We start from the raw sequence: 19,998 nt of genomic DNA on the forward strand, positions 1-19,998 counted from the left end.
CTTTCTTCATAGTTCTAGCCCATGGCCTACTCAAGTTCCCACAAGACATACTCGATCTTGCACACCTATTTCACCTTAGAATTTGCTGTTTTGGTCAATACTCGGAGTTCTTCACCATCACGTTAATGAACCTTATCTCCATTAGACTGAGCTCAGAATAAGGCACTGGGGTAGGAGTGTTATCCCAAGATTAAGCACAGTGCCTGGCATACAAGTGCTTAATTTAAAAGTTGGTTCTCCCATTTGCTAAGGCTCTCCCCAAATTACTGTTAATTTTATTTCTTTATGTGTGCGTGCATGCATGCGTACCTTGTGATTATATAGTAGAATCCCAGAGTATCTTGTTACCACTCATACTTTGATTTTGTTTAAATTTTTATTTTTACGCAGGGGGAAATCAAACATAAATTTAACCCAATTTAGTTGCAAGTTCCTTAGCTTTTGCCTTTTCCAGCTTGGCAATACGGGCCACTGACTTTGGACCCAGAATGTTGCCACCCCAGTGACGACGGATCTGAAAGAACAGAAGGGAAAAAAAATCCAGTTAACTCTGCCTATAATGGTATACATTCTCCACCCCCCCCCTTGAAATTTCAAAGCCCATACAAGTTTTGCGATTTATGATAAAACATGAGCACTGTATGAATGTGGTAACCCATTTAAATCAAGTTAGTTTGGTAACAGAAAACAAGATCTGTGTATTCACTTAGTCTATAATTGAATTGGTTCTTACCTCATCATATCTGTCATTGTAATTGGTTTTGATGGCTTCTACCAGCTTAGCCAGGGCTCCCTTATCTTCACTGTTGAGAAAGATCAGAAGTTAACACTACAGAACCCTTTCACTTAATTTTGTTTTCTTGTCTACCACTTTTAGACATGGAACCTTTTGTCTCAGGGTCAATATTACTACACGGTCTTTTCAGGCGAAGAAATTCTTTGTGCATCATTGCCAAAAGGTTAAGAATAAAAGTTTATCTTCTGATGTTATTTTTAAACCCAATTTGGCTGCAAACTCCTCAGGTTAGCAATTTTCCAGTCAGACACAAAACGAGTAAAACAGTAAATAACAACTCTTCTTTTAGGGTAGGACAAATTTAAACTCTCTTCTCAGATCCTTTTAGATTTAAATTTAAGTGAACAAGTATCAAAATATACTTACGGGTTAACCTGTGTGAAGGCAATGCTTGTGCAAGTCTTTCTGTGAACTAAGCGGCCCAGTCTGGCTTTACCTTTAATAATACAGTAAGGAACTCCCATTTTTCGGCACAAGGCAGGAAGGAAGACCACTAGCTGGAAGACATATGAGTGAGTTAAGTCTAGAGCACTTATCACACAAAAAAAGGTTAACTCCTCTCTTTGGCCTTTGCTCAGGGTTAAAAAGCTCGTCTATTTATTCTTCATGCTGTTAATTCAGGTGAAGAAATTCATACATCATTGCAAAAGCCAAAAGCTCATTTGCTATAGGATCTGTTCTGTAAAAACTTTGCAGAGAATTAAACTTCTATCATTTACTGCTACTAAGCACAAAAACCCAGCCTATTTCACTCCTATTTCTGAACAGCACCCTCGCCCCGCTTTACAAATTTCCCAAGTTGAGAATTTACCTCAATGGGGTCCACATCATGTGCAATCACTACCAACTGTGCCTTCTTGTTCTCCACCAGGGTAGTAACAGTGTTAACGCCTAAAAAACAAAACCAGTGTTTACATGGGCTTTTCATTACTGTTGTTACTTTCATTACAAAGTTTGGTCAAAAAATAAACTGGATCTTCAGCTATGGCTCAGGGTTAAAAAGCTCGTGTATTTGATCTACACAATTATTTCAGGTGAAGAAATTCATACATCATTGCAATAGCTTGTCCAACTCTCATCTATCAACAAACCAGTTTTAGTTATACAAGAAACTAAGTTTACCTGCCCTGAGGACAGGTGGTCTCTTAGTGGGGACATCTCCTTTGCCTGCAGCTTTTTGTTCAGCTCGAGCCAGCAGCCTTTGCTTCTTCTCTTGCTTTGTCTCAGGTCTGTACTTGTGAGCCAATTTAAGCAGTTGAGTAGCTGGAACATAAAATTTGTTGGTTAAGGTTTTGGGTTTAGAACAACTATTTTTGTGTTCCTTACACTTTGTGCATCAGCGATCTTGGTGGTTAAGTATGTAATCACTGCTACTCAGATAGCAAATATCTGAATCATCATCTGCACATATATATTCCTCCATTTATGCCAGAAATTAATGGCATTTAAAAGTCACAAAAGGAACAGATTCTAGAAACAATAAAAGGGTCAAGTTAACCCTGAGACAAGAACATAAACTTACACCTCCAGTAGTATCTATATAAAACCATGTCTTTCCATGAGTAAAATTAAGTTTTAGGCACGCTTGTGTTAGAAATATAACCCTTCAAAATACTAAGAACCTGTAAATATAGAATTTTCCATAAGTGGGTTTTTTCTCCTTACCTGTCTGACGATCCAAAGCCTGGCTAAACTGGTTAATTGCTGGCGGTACTTTCAAACGCTTATAAAGGATAGATCTTTGCCGCTGCAGTCTGATGTATCGAGGCCATTTGACAAATCGAGTAAGGTCCCTTTTGGGCTGGATGTCCTGACCTAATGAGAAAAAAATGTCGTGAAGCTTGCAATCCAAACTCAAGATTATTTTAGCTGACAAAAAAGAGTGCATCAGTGATCTTGGTGGTTATGAAATGTCATCACCATCACTCAAGATAGCAAATATTCTTTTCCATCATTTGCACAACTGTTAACTCTTAAGAGTTCATTACCACCACCCATACTGTCCTCTTGCCTTGTAACAAAGCAAACTCCTAATTTGCAATAGCATTTGTGAGTAATTCAAATATCTGAATAGTCCAGTCAATGCGATAGCAATCAGAAAATTAAAAACTTTCCGAGTTCATCCACATGTCCAACATGCCACTTTCACTCACCAATGCCAAAGTTCTTGGGCCGCTTCTCAAACAGAGGATTAACCACTTTCTTGGCCTCTTGCTTCTTTACAACAGCAGGGGCCGGAGCCACCTTCTTCCCTTTGGCCTTCTTCCCTTTTGGCTTTAAAAACAAAAAATCTGCTAGTTAAGCGTCAGCATTCTCAGCTGTACTCCTCTCCCACATATCCTTGATTCTGGGGTCAGAAGACATAGATTCAAATACCACTTACATCTCTGGTGAAAACCACAAACTCACTAGGCCTAATTTCCTCATTTTTTAAATTGACAGATTTAGAAGACATGACTTCTGAGATTTCCCCCCCAGTCTTGGGTCTATGATCCTATTCTCTCTTTGGGTCATGAAACAGCGCTGCCCTCGCTGATGCCGACCGCCCCCCCCCCCCCACATTGTAAGGCACACTTCATAACATCAAGGCTTTAACCTCTACTTGCAGAACTTTTGCAAAGCTTCGAGCAATTTGCTTTTCTCTCAATTACCCAGGAAGCAGAGGAACCAAGACATCGTGGCTTGTCCAAAAATTACCAATGCCTGCTGCTTAATAAAGGCTCGATTTAATAAACCACTGGGAAGGAAAGGTGAATGAGCATTAACACAACACCTACTACTACTATGTGCCAAGTGCTGGACTAAGAGCTTTATAAACATTTTATTTAGTCCTCAAATAACCAGCGAGGCACATGCTGTTATTATCCCCATTTTATAAATGAGTTGGAGAGAGGCAAGCAGGAATTTAAATTGAGTTACCTGCCCAGTCACACCATGTCTGAAGCCTAATTTGAACTTGGGTCTTCCTGACCTGACTCCAGGTCCACCTAGGTGCTCCTCTAGTTTGCCACTAGCAAACGGAGACTTAAAAGCAGTCGTATTTTCGCTTTCTGGACCAGAATTTCTCCGTCAGTCAGTAAAACCCAAAACTAGATAATCTTCTCGCTGACCATCTACGTTCTTAAATCTCTTCTAATACTAACGTTCAATGCCTCAGGCCCAGTTCCCTACCCTCCGGCACCCAAGACACCAGTTAGGGGCCCGTCATGCAACCCGCCTAGCCGCTGGACTCGAGGACCGCCAAAGGCCCCTAGCCTCCCGGCGCTACGAGGGTTAACCTCCTTTGCCACGGGGTCCCGGCTCAGGCCCGACGGCCTTCCCTCACCCGGCGAACCGCCGGCGGCCCGCCCTCCACCCTCGCCGCCGTCCCTTCTCTCAACCCGCAACCCCAGATACTGCGGAGAGACCCCCTGGAGCCTCCCCAGGCACAAGCTGCTCAGCTACGGCCCGCAAAGGGAGTCGATGGAGATGGATGGAGACAGACCCGAGATCCCGCGAAAAAGGAGTATGGCTCACCATCTTGGCCGGCAGAACGAGAAAGGAAGAGAAGAGACTTGTGGGTAATATGTATTACCCCGCAGCTCTCGCGAGAAACCTGCGCATGCGCGGGATTTACTTCCCCTCCCCCCCCCCCAAAAGGGTTGTGGGAAGGAGGTAGTCTTAAGGGCCAAAGCGGAAACTTTCTCCTCCTCTCCCCCTCCCAGCGTAGCTTTTAAAGGGACCGCCAAGCATTTCTCTCTTTCTAGTCCTTAGAGCTGGGCTGAGCGAGGCCAAATTCAGATTCCAAGAGGAGACAGGTAAGGGCCCCAGAAGAGTTCCGGTTGATATTCACGCAGTCAATTTCGTTTTGTCCATCTAGTGCTGCGGTTTCCTGAGTCGAGTCTAGAGACATAAAGCCCGTTCCTTCCCCTCCCCCTCCCTTGCCCGCAGGCGCCCTTGGTCCCACGCGTGTTCCCGCGGACTCCGCCGGCTGGTCGCCTCTGCCTGAGCTCGGAGGCGCGCGACCCGTGGGGAGAGTGTAAGCATCCTGAGGGCAGGCAGGGTTCCTTTCCTCTCCTCCCCCCCCCCCCCCGCCCCCTCCATCTTTGTATCCCCAGCGCCCGGAGCTGCATATACGAACGGCGCTTAATCATTTTGGATTGGAGCAGAATCTTACACTCCGAACTAGAATCTGACCATAGAGACCTTGGAATCCAACCCTTCGCCTTATAGACGGCGGAAACTGAGGCAGACAAGCTTTTACTAAGCGCTCTTACTTCTCTTGTGCCAGGACTGGTGACCCAGGTCCAGCACTCCCACCACAAGAAATTGAAGGAGGTGACCCCGAATCCCACCTTCTGCTCCTTGTCATGCTCACTCACATTTCTGTAGTTCTTTAAGGTTTATAAAGTGCTTTTCCTCCCCAGCATAACCCTGAAAAGGTAGGGACTGCAAATACAGTTCTTATCCCCAATTTACAGATGCAGAACAACCATTTATTAACCACTTACTGCCTGTCAGACAACCGTCTAATAATATAATAGTACGATTGATAAATAATACAATTATTATCACATTTGATCTTCAAAACAACCATGGGTGCTGGGTGCTATTATCCCCATTTGACAGATAAGAGACCGTCAAACAGAGGTTACTTGATCTATTTACTCAGGGTCACACAGCTAGTAAATATCTGGGGCCATACTCAAGATTAGGTCTTACTGACTGTAGGCCTTGGAGTCTTTCTACTGTACTACCTATATGTATTATTATCCATTTTACGGATGAAGGAATTAAGACTCAGAGAGTTTGAGACTTGCTTAAAGTCAGTCTCATAGTAGGTGTCAGAGACAGAATTCTCACCCAATTTGTCATCACGATAGAATCATTACTACAAGGCAAATCAAAACTTTGATGGAGTGCTACAAGGTGATTTCACCTTTGAATGTCTCTTAAACAGCCACTGGTCTTTTCTGACTCCAAGTCCATACCATGTTCCTTTTCTCTTTAGGACTATAAATTAGAAGAGTGCAGAAGGATCTTATTCAGAGTCCCACAGTTAGTATGTGTCTGAGGCTGGATTTGAATCCAGGTCTCAAGTGCAGTGCTCCATTCACTACACCATACTGCTTCCACTAATGGCTCCAAATGCTTCTTTGCCTTACCTTCCTAGGATAATGCAATGGCCCAACAAAGAGTCCTCCCCCAGAGCAAAGAGACCCTTCTTCAGTCCTACAACAAGAGGCTGAAGGATGATATCAAGTCTATCATGGATAATTTCACTGAGATCATAAAGACAGCCAAGGTAAGTAGAGGTGAAGAAGCTAGTTTTTCCTCCCCCCACCCCACCAATCTTAGTCAAGACAAGGGCTGGATGTATCTTATTTATGTGTCTCTGGGGGAAAAAAAAACTTGGTCCAGAGCCAAAGTCTGTCCTGAGTTTTATTTATTTATTTATTTATTTGTGCGGGGCAATTGGGGTTAAGTGACTTGCCCAGGGTCACACAGCTAGTAAGTGTCTGAGGCCAGATTTGAACTCGGATACTCCTGAATCCAGGGCCAGTGCTTTATCCACTGTGCCACCTAGCTGCCCCTGTCCTGAGTTTTAAATGCAATGGTGTTCATCTGGTGTGTTGGAATTTGGAATATTGAGTTGTTCTACATTTCCTTCCCTTCCCCTTCCCTTTTCCATCCCATCTAAATGAAAGGAGTTGGAAGGTAAGGGAGGACACAAACCTGTCATGATTGGAGAATGTTATGTTCTGGATTAATAACTGTTGGGTTAAGAGAGAATTGCTGGGGCAGCTAGGTGGCGCAATGAATAGAGCACTGGCCTTAGAGTCAGGAGTACCTGAGTTCAAATCCGGCCTCAGACACTTAACACCTACTAGCTGTGTGACCCTGGGCAAGTCACTTAACCCCAGTTGCCTCATTAAAAAAAAGAGAGAGAATTGTCATATATATGCCTTAAATGGGTGTCGATTTTTAAAAGAGAATATGATAAAATACTAAGTATTTATACTAGAATAAATATAATTTGTGCCTCTAATGATTGAAGGTTTTCAGATTATATTAAGAATATTAAATACCTGGGGCAGGTAGGTGGCGCAGTGGATAGAACACCGACCCTGGATTCAGGAGGACCTGAGTTCAAATCCGGTGTCAGACCCTTGACACTTACTAGTTGTGTGACCCTGGGCAAGTCACTTAACCCCAATTGCCTCACAAACAACAACCAAAAAAAAGAAGATTAAATCCCTGACCAAGTACCATTGACAAAGAATCTTTGAAATCCAACCCTAGTCTAGCAACATCTCTGACAAGAAATCATCTGGGGCAGCTAGGTGGCACAGTAAATAGAGCACCAGCCCTGGATTCAGGAGAACCTGAGTTCAAATCCAGCCTCAGACACAACACTGGCTATGTGACCTGGGCAAGTCACTTAACCCCAATTGCCTCACCAAAAAAAAAAAAAAAAAAAAGAAATCATCCAACCTGCCTTCAACCACCCTTGATGGAGAGCATAACATCTCCTTTGGCAGCCTTTTCCATTGTTGGAGAGTTATTAGAAAATTCTTCTGTGTATTGAGCTGAAATCTGCCTCCCTGTGATTTCTACCTCTTGTTCCTAGTTTTGTTCTTGGGAGGCCACACAGAACAAATCTATTCTCATTTCCAAACAGTTGTTCTTTAGCTATCCCTAAGTCTCCTCTCCTTTGGGTTAAAAAGCTCTGGGTCAGTTAGTGGTTTCTGGTCATCCAGCATTTTAGCTATTCCTGTATTTGTGTTGCCAAAGATTTGGTGAACATGAGATTTTTTTTTTTTGTCTTTAAAAGTAGGGATAGTGTGGGGCAGCTAGGTGGCACAGTGGATAGAGCACTGGCCCTGGAGTCAGGAGTACCTGAGTTCAAATCTGGCCTCAGACACTTAACACTTACTAGCTGTGTGACCCTGGGCAAGTCACTTAACCCCAGTTGCCTCACTAAAAAAAACAAACAAACAAAAAAAACAAAAAAAAAGTAGGGATAGTGGACCTGTGATTGCATTGATATACAGAATTCCCAGGAAAGGAAAATGCCTCTGCCAGTGCAGATCAGCACCTTCTTTGAAACTGTAATCGTAGGGAGTTGTCAAGATCAGCAGTGTTGAACTCAAATAGAAGTGGGGGCTGCTAAACCACATATAAAGATCCCTGTAGGCTGCATTTTAACTTAGAAACCACATGCTAATATTATCTATGTTTTATTGCATTTCTAGTAATTTTTACTAAATATTTCCCAGTGGTACTTTTATCTGGTTCAAGCGACACTCAGGAGTGCATTTTTGGGGCAGTTTTTATTCAAACTGAGTGTCTCTACCCCAATTTAGAAGTGCATGGGAATATTATTATCATCATCATCGTCGTCGTCATTATCCTGCTCCTCGTCATCCTCATTACCACCACCATCATTATTAGAACAGCAGCTTAGAAAATGAAATCTTATCTCCCTTCTCTGCCTGTCCCTCTTACCCCTTTTTGGGCCATAGCATAGTATAGTCTTTTAGACCTGCTGTGTTCAGCCTTTTCTTTCTTAGACCCTGCCCCTCTTTTTTGTGGCGGAAATGGGGCTCTGTGCCAGAGACTGACTTACCTGGCCCTGTGCCATCAGGTGGGAGGGGGGAGAGATAGATTTCTACTTAACCATAATTCTCTGGGTGGGGAAGAAGGTATCATTACCCTCCTGGGGGCCATAAGTCTAGTCTCCCTCTCTCTATAAGTTCCTCCTGTCCCCTTCACCTCATCCTTCCCCCAAAATGGTCTCCCCACTTCTCCCTTTTCTCCTTCCCTCTCACACATATACTTCCTGAACAGTAGGGCCAAAGCAAAGCTGAACTGGAACTTGGGGTGAGAGTGAGACTCAGTCTTATCTTCTGTAGCTGGGGCAGGATAAAGGGAGGGTTGGACCTGGAGAATGTATCAAAAAGAATTAAATGCTTATGTCTCAAAATACACATGGGGTGTAGATGGGCTAGAAGGCAGCTGGTCTAAGGATCAGAGTGAAATGGAAGCGAGGCCATGCCACCCCCGCCCAGCCTATCCCCCCTCCCCTTCTGTGTCCCAGGAGGTCTCTGGCAAGCTCTAGAACTGAGGACACATTAAGCCACAATGTGTGGCTTACACATTGTTTGACATTGTTCTTGTTTCTCCTCTAGATTGAAGATGAAACTCAGGTGTCCCGGGCAACTCAGGGTGAGCAGGACAATTATGAGATGCATGTGAGAGCGGCCAATATTGTAAGTAAACCTTCTTTTTCCCTCCCTCTTCTGGGTCTTGCTTTGAGGGGCAGGCAGCAGCAAGTGACACTTTCTCTTTGCTTCCTATAGGTCATACCTAACCTTGGGTACTGTCTTTTCCATCACCCCTCACTCCCCGATCCAGAATCTGAATTTGGGCCATGTAGTTTGCTTGTCCTTAACCTTTCCACTGTGCCCCTTGCAATCAGTGCCGAAAAAGACAAGGTGAAGAATAGGAAAGGAAGGATAAGAAAGAAAAAAAACCCAAATCTCACATCAGTCAGTCAGATCTTTATTAAACACTTACTTAGTTCAGAGAGTTCTGTGCTAGACACTGTGAGAGATATAAAGATGAATAAGACATAGTCCCTGCCCTCAGAGAACTCACAGTCTAGTTTAAGAGAGAGGATGCCCTGCCTCCTTTGCCCCCAGCCCCCCATGAAAAAATAACCACCAATACTGGTATCCCCCGAACCATACAGACAGTTAAGTCCTGCAGGAGTTCAGAGGAGAGAAACATATGCTAGGGGCCAGGGCTGTCAGGGAAGACTTCCTAAAGGAAGTAGGGGGCAAGCAAGGGACTTTGTTACAATTGTGTTAAATTTTGGGGCAGCTAGGTGATGCAGTAGATAGAGCACCGACCCTGGATTCAGGAGGACCTGAGTTTAAATCCAGCCTCAGACACTTGCCACTTACTAGCTGTGTGACCCTGGGCAAGTCACTTAACCCCAATTATCTCACACACACACAAAATTAAAAAAACAACACACACACAAAAATTGCATTATATTTTAAACTTAAAAAAAAAAAACAAAAACACCAAAGAAACTGAATGTAACAGCTCAATTTTGTATACGATCTCCCAGGTTTTAATAGATGGCATTGTTTATGTTTATTGATGTTTGTTCAGTTTATCATAGAGAGAAAAAACATGAAAGTAAAACTGAGGGCTTCAGATAGGCCAAGGGAGGTGGGAAGGGACATTATAAAGTTGGGAAAGACTGTGAGCAAAGTCACCCAGTGAGAAAGCCAAGGCCCCACATGCAGGTGACTGATTCTAGTTGGATCTTTGGGAGATGAGGTTGTAGAGGCAGAAGGGGTCCAGATTATTTAGGACATCAGAAAATATCAGGCTAGGAATAGCCATTATCCTGTAGACTGTGAGGAGCTATGAAAGCCTTTGAGGAATGTGATCCAAACAGGTTTCACTTCTCAGTGCTTCCCGTGCTCCCAGAAACCTCCCCACAAACGAAAACTGCCTGCAGTGGTGATCCCTTGCAGTGGGGATGTTCTTTCCTTGGTAGCTGGTGCTAAAAACTCTTTGCTGCTTAACAAGACCCCTTTTGCCCTGAAATTTTGTGATCCAAGAGGAGCAAGACCAAGAAGTGATGGGGTGGGGAATTTATCCTACTGAGGTTGGGCTGTTATAGTTATTTGAAAGTTAGAAGCCAAGAAGGGATATTTCAGAGTAGATCGATAAACTTATGGAGGAACATTGCCTCATTCAGTAAATCCTGGGTATCATAACTTCCTCTCTGATTTCCCCATGAAGGTTGAGGAAGATAGCTTTAGCATTAAGCAAGGTAGAGTCCGTCCTGGGTGCCTCAGTATCTCCTGTTGGTAAGGACTGTGAGATGGCTGGGCAGAGATGAGGGGCTAGGTCATAGGCACCAGACACATTAGCTTTTATTAAGCACCTAAGATGGTGGTAAGCACTGGGGATAGAAAAATAAAAGTGAAAGCTTGTGTCCTAAAGGACTGTGCCCTCTAATGGGAGAACCCCTCCCCACAACTGCATGTTCACATAGCACACACAGGTTGAGGGAGGTGCAAGCAGCTGAGGGGGATCAAGAAAGGCCTCATGCAGAAGGCAGTACTTGGTCTCCTCCTTTATAGAAACAGTTCTGAAGGCAGCTCTGTCCAGTCCCCAAATTGCACCTTTCCCAGCCCCTCCCTAAACACCATCTCCCATCTTCCCCATTGATGTTTCCAAGGTCCGTGCTGGGGAATCCCTGATGAAGCTCGTGTCTGACCTCAAGCAATTTCTCATCCTCAATGACTTTCCCTCCGTGAATGAAGCCATCGATCAGCGCAACCAGCAGCTTCGGAGCTTGCAGGATGAGTGTGACAAAAAGCTCATTTCCCTGAGGGATGAGATTTCCATTGACTTGTATGAGCTGGAGGAGGAGTATTACTCGTCCAGGTACAAATAGGGCTCTGTACTCCAGAAGCTTGTGAAACTGCCTCCTCTTCCTTCTTCATCCGCCTCTCCCAGGGAGCAGGCAGCAGAAGAGCTGGCCAAATCAGGCCTTGGAGGAAGCTTGAGGCCCTTCCTTCAGCTGTGCCTCCCAAGGTTACTGGCCTTCCTGACTTTTGTGGGGTTTTCTCACCCTCATGAGATGATCTCTTACCCTGGAAGCTCTGTGAAGGCCAGTAAGGATGGCAGTAGTTTATTCTTGGCCCCCTAAAAGAAAAACTCACCTTTTCTTTGGTGACCCCAGTACCTGCTTCTCTGGGGAAGTCAGTAATGCCAAAGGGAATGGACACTGAGCTATGGGTGTGGGCACGCCTCTTCCCCAGAATAGCTGGTCTCAGAACAGATACCTGGACTAAAGCATTGCACCCACTGTAGGTTTTTGAATATCTACTTTTTTGCTTTAGTGATTTCCCATGGTGAATGCTCATTGAATCTTAAGAGTTTCAGAACTGGAAGGGATAGACCTTCAATCTTATTTAGTACAACTTATTTCTAGATTGGAAAACTCAGGCCACAGAGGGAATGGAGATTTGACTGAGGAATAAAATCTATGTCTCTTGAGGCCCACACTACACTAAGCTGCCTTTATAAATCAGCCTTCCTGATAAGGTAGCACATGCTAATTCTATACTGTTTCAATTGCTACTCTGTTATGTAAGCTTTTAAATTGCTAGTTTTCTCTTTGATCATAGACTGATTTCTTTCAGCCAACTAGCCTGCACTTATTTCACCCATGTAGGAGATAGGTGCTCAGGGAACATAGACCAATTTTAACATTAACCTGAACTAGATAGAATCAGGGACAGATTGGATTCAGGGTGAAGCTGAGAATAACAGTGGAAAAATTTCCTAGCACACACTGCATTTCAAAGCCCAATCTTGGTAACTTTTTGATTATTTACTTTGGGAATTCTCTATGTTACCTAAAAATCATAGCATGTCAGAACTGGAAAGGGCCTTAAACATATCTAGCTCAAGAATACTTACTTTTTTTTGGGGGGGGGGTCATGGACCCCTCTGGCAGTCTGATGAAGCCTGTGGAACCTTCTCAAACAATGGAAGGAAATAAGGATGCAATTTTTGTCCTACCCAAGTTCACAGCCCTCTCTGAAATATTTCCAGGTTAAGGCTTTCCCTCACCCCATCCTGATCTAGCTCAGTTCTGTTTTACTGAGGTCAAGGGAGAAAAAGGGAATTGTTTCTCTCTGCTCAGTAGACACAGAGCTGATAAATCCTCAGATTTATCTCTGGGTGGCTTTATGCCTCCTTTTCCCCATTGGACCTAGCAGTGCCTTTAAAATGCTCATTTTTGCACCAAAGAGGCTTGTGAATCTGGTTTGGAAAAGGGTCTAAGGCCAGAACTTGGTATGGATTTAAAATGTATAGTTGAACCTTCTTATGACTTTTATTTTTCTGAAGAGACTCGTCTTTGGCCCATCTCTTATTGGCCTGAACTATTATAAATATTTTAAATGTAAAGGGAGAAGTTCATTTTTGGAGCCAGAGATCAGTTGGCAGAAGGACACCACAGCCATCATCCCATGCCACACTTTTTATTCCATCTCTTCCCATCTCTCCTGAATTTTCAGGATCTTTGTCCACTCATCTTGTGAGGGGCAGGACTAGGACTAGAATCCAGGTCTCCTGATTCCTGGACTAGTGTTCTTTCTATAACTCATCTCCCTTCCTTGTTATCCTAACATTAAGCTCTCAGATTTAACTGTCCTTTCCCCCATGTTTGCCATACTACCTAATAAAATGACCTCAATTCAAATTCCCAAGTGCTTTACCTGTAAAGTCCTCCATGACCTTCTCTTCCTCCCCCCCCCCCCAATCTTTCCTTCCTACCTCCCTGAAGTAGGTGAATGCCTCAAATCTGTTCCTGGAAGTCCCAGAATGCCTTAGTGGTGGTCATGGTGATGGGGTAAGCTTGGGGCAAGTGGGACAGCCCCCTGTTGGAAATGATGGTCCCCACATACCTTGCCCTACCATGCACCCTCTACTTAGGGCCCTTTACAACAATCCTAAGGGGGCAGGTTGGTGATAATGATGATTTTGAAAATGTCAGTTGTGTCTCCATCCTGTTAAGTATTTGAATCTTATCATTCTCTATCCAATTTCCATTTTCCCCTATCCCCATTCCCATGTAAATAAAGTTTTCAATGTAAGCAAACTGGGACACAAAGCACCTTTCCAAATGTTTTTCTCCACACGAGCTGCTGTTTCTGTTACCCTTGCTGTGTTCCCCTTTTCCCTCTTCCTGCTCTCTTGTCCCACTTTGCCACTTCTCCCTATTGTTTGCTTTTTCTCCCTAGCCCAACTCTCCTGTTTTTGTTCTTTTTCCTTTGGAATGTCCTAATGCTCCATGTCTGTGATAGACTCCTAGGGTTGGGAGCCAGATGAGGTCTAGAAGAAGGAAAAGCAGCATCCAAGAATTAAGCAGGCTTGGGAAAAGGATGGGTTATTATTTCTCTTCTCAGAAACAGCACCTTGTTTGGCCCATACTGCTCCCTTGTTTGGCCAGATTTGAGGAAGCTAGAGGGCCAGATGTGAAGATACCCAGACTAGATTTCACGTCCAAAGACCATGAGCTCAGAGCAATAAAACAACCAATTAAAATTAAAGTGTTCCGAGAACTTAATGAATGATAGTCATCGATCATTTGGAGGTAGACTAAAGTGTCTCATTATAAAACTGGGACCAAGAAACTTTGCTTTCTACTAAGTGAAGTGAGAGGAGCAAGTACTAGGACCTAGACCTGAAAGAATACTCTTCTTCCATTTTGCAGATAAGGAAACTGAGGCCCAGAGAAGGTCCCCCCCCTTTTTGTTTTTTCCTTGCCCGAAATCAAACAGAACTTTGTTGTTGTTGTTCAGTCATGTCTACTCTTAGTGACCTCATGGACCATAGCTCACCAATACTGTCCATGGAGCTTTCTTGGCAAGGATACGGGAATGATTTGCCATTTCCTTTTCCAGGGAGAAACAGGTTCAGTGACTTGCCCAGAGTCACACATCCAGTAAGTGTCTGAGGCCAAATTTGAACTCTGGTTTTTCTGACTCCAGTCCCAGCCCACTATCCACTGAGCCATCCAGCTGATAGATCTGCCCCAGTTGTTTAGTACAGATACTTAGATGTAAAAACCTCAGGGAATGCCTTGGATTGTGACTGGACCTTTTGAAGTCCAGCTGAGACCTTCCATCTGCCCTCATTTGGTATTTACTGCTTCAAAATTGTAGCAGGAATGGTTGGCTTCTTGCAAATGGTGTTGAATACAGGCATTGTTTTAGCCAATCATGCAATAGCATTAATAGAAGATCTTTTGCTGTGCTGAGCTTGTCTTTAAAAACAAAACCTCCTGCATATGTGATCCTTGCTTTCAGAGAAGTGATAAGAGTGTGGATTTGAAGTCAAAAACCTTCTTAGTAGTCTTTGAGTTGTGGGATCTTAGATCTAGATCAAGAAGGGGTCCCAAGAGGCCACCCAGTTCAGCCCCCTCCTTTTACAGAGGAAGAAACTGAGACCCAGTGACTTGTCCTTAAGGTTACACAGGTAGTATCTGAATATGGATGTGAACCTAGGGCCTCTGACCCTTTCCATTTTATCACGATTCTTCCCACCTTGTAGGACCCAGATACTCCTATTTAAAAATCACTGACAAACACATGCAAAGCAGTGGACAAACAGTTGTGAATGAATGAGTGCATGTGTATACTTACTTGATTCTATTTTGGTGGTCTTTCTTTCAAGGCCAGAGGAGAACTAGCCACTTGAAAGGATCCTGCAGTATATCTCTTTAGTAAGTGGCTGTCCTGTGAGTCTGAATGTCTTCTAATTAGTTTTGTTTAGGGTGAGGCCATTTCATGAAGGCCAGAATGTGGGAATTAGGGAGCACCCAGTCAGGTTTGGGTGGGTAGGGATTTCTTCGAGGATTGGTACTGTTTTCTAAATGCTCTGCTTCTGTCTTGCTTTTTTTCCCCCCCTTTTATCTCCCTTTCCCCCTGCCTTCACACCTCTCCCTGCTCCTGCTGTCTTTCTTCCTGGGGTTTTTTTTGGCTATGGAAAAGCTACAGTCTTTGCGACACAATTGACCTACCTCTGTGTGAAGCCTACTGGAGGCAGGACCTCACCTCATTCTCCCCTGATGGCCTCTCAGCACCTCTGCTAGTGTCTCCTACAGAGCCTGGCACGGTCCCCGTACAGGGGACCACACCAGTGCTCCCTCACGTCAATGGGCCTGGCTCAGGTCCCACGGAGCATGCCTGACCAGGATCCGGTTCTGATGCTGTCAAAGGTGCTTGCTGCTGACTCCAGCTACCACAGCCAACAGCTGCCCTTTTGGGCACAGGGTGCCGCTTGGAGAGCAACACGTTAGTATTTCAGTCTGAGGCTTCCTTCCTTTGTTTCCTCTCCTTCAGCCTCAGGGATCAATTCCAGGTGCCCAAGCCATCTAGGCCCAGGCCTTTTCCTGGGCCTAACCTTTCTTTGGTGAGAGTCATCCTGTTCCTGAAATTAGAGTTAAAGACTATAGGCATTATGGGAGGGGGGTGGGGAATTTGTTAGCCTCAGCCTAGCATTAGGCAGAACCAAACACTTTTGAGTTGGGAAAACTGTAGGCTTTATCCTCAGCTGACCCAGGGTACTGCTATTCTTGAAGTCTTCTACCTGCACTCTGGCCCTTCTGAGGACAATAGCGCTAGAAGGGAGATAGCTCTGGGTTTCAAAAGAGTGTGTGTGTGTGTGTGTGTGTGTGTGTGTGCGTGCGTGCGTGTGTGTGTGTGTGTGTGTGTGTGAGTGTGAGAGACAGAGACAGAGATGGGGGGAGGGAACCATAAATGCTTGGATTGTAAGTAGAGATAGAAGGGATGTTATATTAACCTAAGCAGCACACACAGAGGCCACATTAAAAACTGCCATTTGTGGGGCAGATTTAGCCACTGTAAGTGAGCAGAACCATGTTTGCTTGGTGCAGCTTCATCTCACAAGATAAATACTTGACATAGAGTCACTTTTTCATGGGAAGTTCTGTATTAAAGGTGCTGTTGCCTGAAGCTCAGGTGGACAGAGGGACTGGATTACACTGTAATTTACCATTCGTTTCCCACAGTGATTCTCTTTATTTTTGTAACAAGACTAATAAATAAAACCTAGACCTTTGGTGATTTGTTTCTCTTCTCAGTCCCCACTTATGCATGAACTCATGGGTTGAAGAGGATGCCTGCTGGTACCTTAATATCAAAGATGCACTTAGGGGATAGGGATGAGCAGCCAAGGCCCAGACCTTGGAAGGGCACAGAAAAGAGGATAACTCCTATCCACTGTGTCATCTGGTGGAAGAGAATTGGGCTACTCAGTCATTTGTAGGGATGGGGCTCAATCAACAAGTGTCTACTACTTGTCAGATGCTGATAGGGACTTGGGGTTGAAAAACAACAAAAGTGAAAAGACCCCTGACTTCATGGAGCTTACATTCTGAATGACGTAGGTCAGGAGGTGATTCTAAAGAAAAACATCATCAGTGAACAAAGAACATCAGAGCTGGAAGGAGCCTTGAGCTCATCTAGTGACTAAATTCAGTCTACGCCCTTTATTTTACAAACTGGGACCCAGGCAACTTGTCTGAGGTCACAGGGTGAGAGCTGGGACTAGAACCCAGCTCCAGCAATCTTAAGAGTTTCTAAGAAGGAACAAGATTGGGTTCCCTTATTCTGTGGAAGGGGCTTGTCTCACTAGCCAGACTATAAACCCCTTGGCATACAATGAATTTTGCCCTTGATTAGAAAAAGTTAACCAACAGTCAAATTAGGAAACTAATAAGGAACAGCTGGATAATCAGCATCCTAGGGGAAAATCATGTCTGTGATCTCCCTCTCAGATAATTAGCAAGCATTTATTAAGTATCAGCTGTGTGCCAGACACTGTTAGGCACTGGGGATATAGATACAAAATCAAGACCATCAGTTTCCTCAAGCTTACTTCTTCTAGTCTGACAATAAAGGACAAAGAGTATTAATCATTTAACATGTACATGGCCAGGCTAAGAATCATTTTTCTTAAAAATTTTCCCCTTAATAGTATTTTCCCAATTACATGTAAAGAGGTGTTTTTTTGTTTTGTTTGTTTGTTTGTTTGTATTTTTTAGTGAGGCAATTGGGGTTAAGTGACTTGTCCAGAGTCACACAGCTAAATAAGTGTTAAGTGTCTGAGGCTGGATTTGAACTCAGGTACTCCTGACTCCAGGGCCAGTGCTCTATCCACTGCGCCACCTAGCTGCCCCATAAAGAGTTTTTAACATTCATTTTTGTTAAGATTTTGAATTCCAAATTTTTCTCCCTTCTCTCCCCCCTCTCCTAGACAAGTAGTCTAATATAGGTTATATATGTACAATCATGCTAAACCTATTTCCACATTAGTCATGTTGTGAAAGAAGAATCAAAACAAAAGGAACAAACCAACTACTACAGAAAAAGTGAAACTAGTATGATTCTCTCAGCATTCATATTACATAGTTCTTTGTCTGGACATGGATAGCATTTTCCATTATGAGTCTTTTGGAATTGTCTTGGATCATTGTATTGCTCAGAAGAGCCAAAGTCTTCCACATTTGATCAAAACTGTGGCTGTTACTGTGTACAGTGTTCTGGTTCTGCTCCTTTCACTTAGCATCAGTCCATTTAAGTCTTTCCAGGTTTTTCTGAAATCCTCCTCATCATTTCTTACAGCACAATAGTATTCCATTACATTCATATACCACAACTTTCAGCCATTTCCCAATTGATGGGCATCCCCTCAATTTCCAGTTCTTTCTGGCTAACAATTCTTCAGGGCATTGGTCTCCCAAGTGGTGACCCTGAGGGGTGGGTGGACTTCTATCCCACCTTCTTTCATAACAGAAAATCATGAGGCTTTTCTCCAACACAACCACACTTCCCCACACACTGCAGGTAAAGATCCCTATTATATAAGGACTGAGGAGGGAAATTGTTTCCCTTGAGAGGTTTATTATGTGTCCTGTTTCTTTAATTCTAAGAGGTCATTCCACCCACATCATAATTGGGATTGATAGTCTTCCACCCAGGCTAAGTCACCTGGACCCTGTGGACAGATTTGAACAATTCCACTCTTTAATGTTGACTTCCTGTTTTTGACAAATTGCCTCCCTAATTTTGACAATTTGATTCCCTAATTTTCCCCCTTATATTCCTTTTCCAATCCATATCCTTCTTAACCTCTCAGTAGAATTTGCTACTGTTGACTACCCACTTTTATTAGATATTATATCCTCCCTTTTGTGACTGAGCTCTTCTACCTGTCTGGTTGCTCTTCACTCTCCTCTGTTCAATCATATATAAAACACATATAGACACTGTTATGGGGGCCTCTGAACTTGTCTTTTTGAGTTGCCAGAGGCCCTGAATGTGTCAAGGAAGAAGCTGCCCTTGCACTGATATAATTTGTTGTTGCACCCCAAGCTGGACTCCCTGTGTGTCCTTGGGAGGCAAGACAGGTATCCACCACTCTGTAGTAGGCTGGATTAATGCTTGTGCAGCTGGGGTCCTTTGTAGATAAGCAGACCCTCTTATCTTTATAGTCCAGCAGTTCCCATGGGGAAAGAATGAGGGTTTTTTAATTACCTTGCTCTTCCCTGTGGGGAGTAGTCTCATCCTTTTTCTCACTTTTGCTGCACTGTTCCCCTCTTGGGTCAAGCCCTTTCTTGGTATCCCCTCCTCCCTTTGTCCTGCTATTATGAAATTGTAAATGTCTGTAAAATCGGGGAGTCCTTTGGATTCCACATATATGTTCATTTTTCTTGTAATAAGCTTGGTTTTCCCATAAGCCTTGTGACGTGATTGTTGGCAGCACATACTAAGTAGAGGTAGCTACTTAGAGAAGGAAGACCTGGGTTTCAAATCTTGCCTCTGATACATAATAGCTGTGTGACCTTGGTCAAGTCATTTAACTGATTTGTGCTCTTAGTTACTCTAGATTATAAATTTTGGAACAAGTGTAGAGATTCATTTAAGAAGTTCCTCACCAGGAACTCCCTATACCAATGAAATTACAAATTCAGTACCCTCCCAAAACATACTGGCAAAATGGACACAAGATAATGGGATTTGGATGGGGGATGTATTAGAACTGGAGTAGAGAGGCTCAGCAGAGAATCAGGCTAGTGTTCATGTAGGAGGTAATCAGGGATTTAATATTCTGTCTTCTCTAATACACACACACACACACACACACACACACACAGTCCGTGCCCTCAAAGAGTTTACATTCTAACGCAAGAGAATACGAAGACAATTATGTACATTTAAAATATATAGGGGCGGGGGCAGCTAGGTGGCTCAGTGAATAGAGCACCAGCCCTGGAGTCAGAAGGACCTGAGTTCAAAATCCAGCCTCAGACACTTAACACTTACTAGTTGTGTGACCCTGGGCAAGTCACTTAACCCCAATTGCCTCACCAAAAAAATAAAATAAAATAAAATATATAGGGGCAGCTAGATGGCGCAGTGGTTAAAGCACGGCCCTGGATTCAAGAGTACCTGAGTTCAAGACACTTGACACTAGCTGTGTGACCCTGGGCAAGTCACTTAACCCCCATTGCCTGCAAAAAAACCCCAAAAAATAAATATATATACGTACTTTTAAGATAGACATGCTGAGATATACACAATGTATATTTAACT

General features: G+C 43.7%; 2 protein-coding genes and 5 non-coding genes across 9 annotated transcripts; 1 reads left to right on the forward strand and 6 right to left on the reverse strand.

Moving 5' to 3' along the window:
* Nucleotides 1-362: 362 nt before the first annotated feature.
* RPL7A (ribosomal protein L7a) lies at nt 363-4,822 on the reverse strand. The gene is made up of 9 exons (XM_043980818.1): nt 4,721-4,822; nt 4,281-4,391; nt 2,950-3,070; nt 2,462-2,611; nt 1,919-2,059; nt 1,608-1,687; nt 1,163-1,293; nt 734-803; nt 363-514 (listed from the first exon to the last, which is right to left on the reverse strand). The coding sequence occupies exons 1-9, from the start codon at nt 4,820-4,822 to the stop codon at nt 410-412; spliced, it is 1,011 nt and encodes a 336-aa protein (XP_043836753.1). The 3' UTR covers nt 363-409.
* On the reverse strand, nt 890-955 carry LOC122745043. Its single transcript, XR_006355338.1, has one exon. It is a non-coding gene; the product is annotated as a small nucleolar RNA SNORD36 (small nucleolar RNA).
* LOC122745041 lies at nt 1,366-1,443 on the reverse strand. Its single transcript, XR_006355336.1, has one exon. It is a non-coding gene; the product is annotated as a small nucleolar RNA SNORD36 (small nucleolar RNA).
* LOC122745042 lies at nt 1,781-1,856 on the reverse strand. The gene has a single exon (XR_006355337.1). It is a non-coding gene; the product is annotated as a small nucleolar RNA SNORD36 (small nucleolar RNA).
* LOC122745046 lies at nt 2,129-2,202 on the reverse strand. The gene has a single exon (XR_006355341.1). It is a non-coding gene; the product is annotated as a small nucleolar RNA SNORD24 (small nucleolar RNA).
* LOC122745045 lies at nt 2,680-2,756 on the reverse strand. Its single transcript, XR_006355340.1, has one exon. It is a non-coding gene; the product is annotated as a small nucleolar RNA SNORD24 (small nucleolar RNA).
* MED22 (mediator complex subunit 22) lies at nt 4,429-16,452 on the forward strand. Of its 3 annotated transcripts, none has more exons than XM_043981914.1 (5): nt 4,429-4,593; nt 5,949-6,080; nt 8,968-9,048; nt 11,043-11,251; nt 15,373-16,452. In XM_043981914.1, exons 2-5 carry the CDS (start codon nt 5,958-5,960, stop codon nt 15,569-15,571), a joined length of 612 nt encoding a protein of 203 aa, XP_043837849.1. In that variant the 5' UTR covers nt 4,429-4,593; nt 5,949-5,957; the 3' UTR covers nt 15,572-16,452. The 3 variants fall into 3 exon arrangements, with proteins under 3 accessions (XP_043837849.1, XP_043837851.1, XP_043837850.1); XM_043981915.1 differs by lacking the exon at nt 4,429-4,593 and adding an exon at nt 4,681-4,814; XM_043981916.1 differs by lacking the exon at nt 15,373-16,452 and having other exon boundaries at nt 4,434-4,593; nt 11,043-13,478.
* Nucleotides 16,453-19,998: the final 3,546 nt, after the last annotated feature.

This window comes from Dromiciops gliroides, chromosome 2, assembly GCF_019393635.1.
Source record: "Dromiciops gliroides isolate mDroGli1 chromosome 2, mDroGli1.pri, whole genome shotgun sequence".
In the NCBI taxonomy this organism is placed as follows: Eukaryota; Metazoa; Chordata; class Mammalia; order Microbiotheria; family Microbiotheriidae; genus Dromiciops; species Dromiciops gliroides.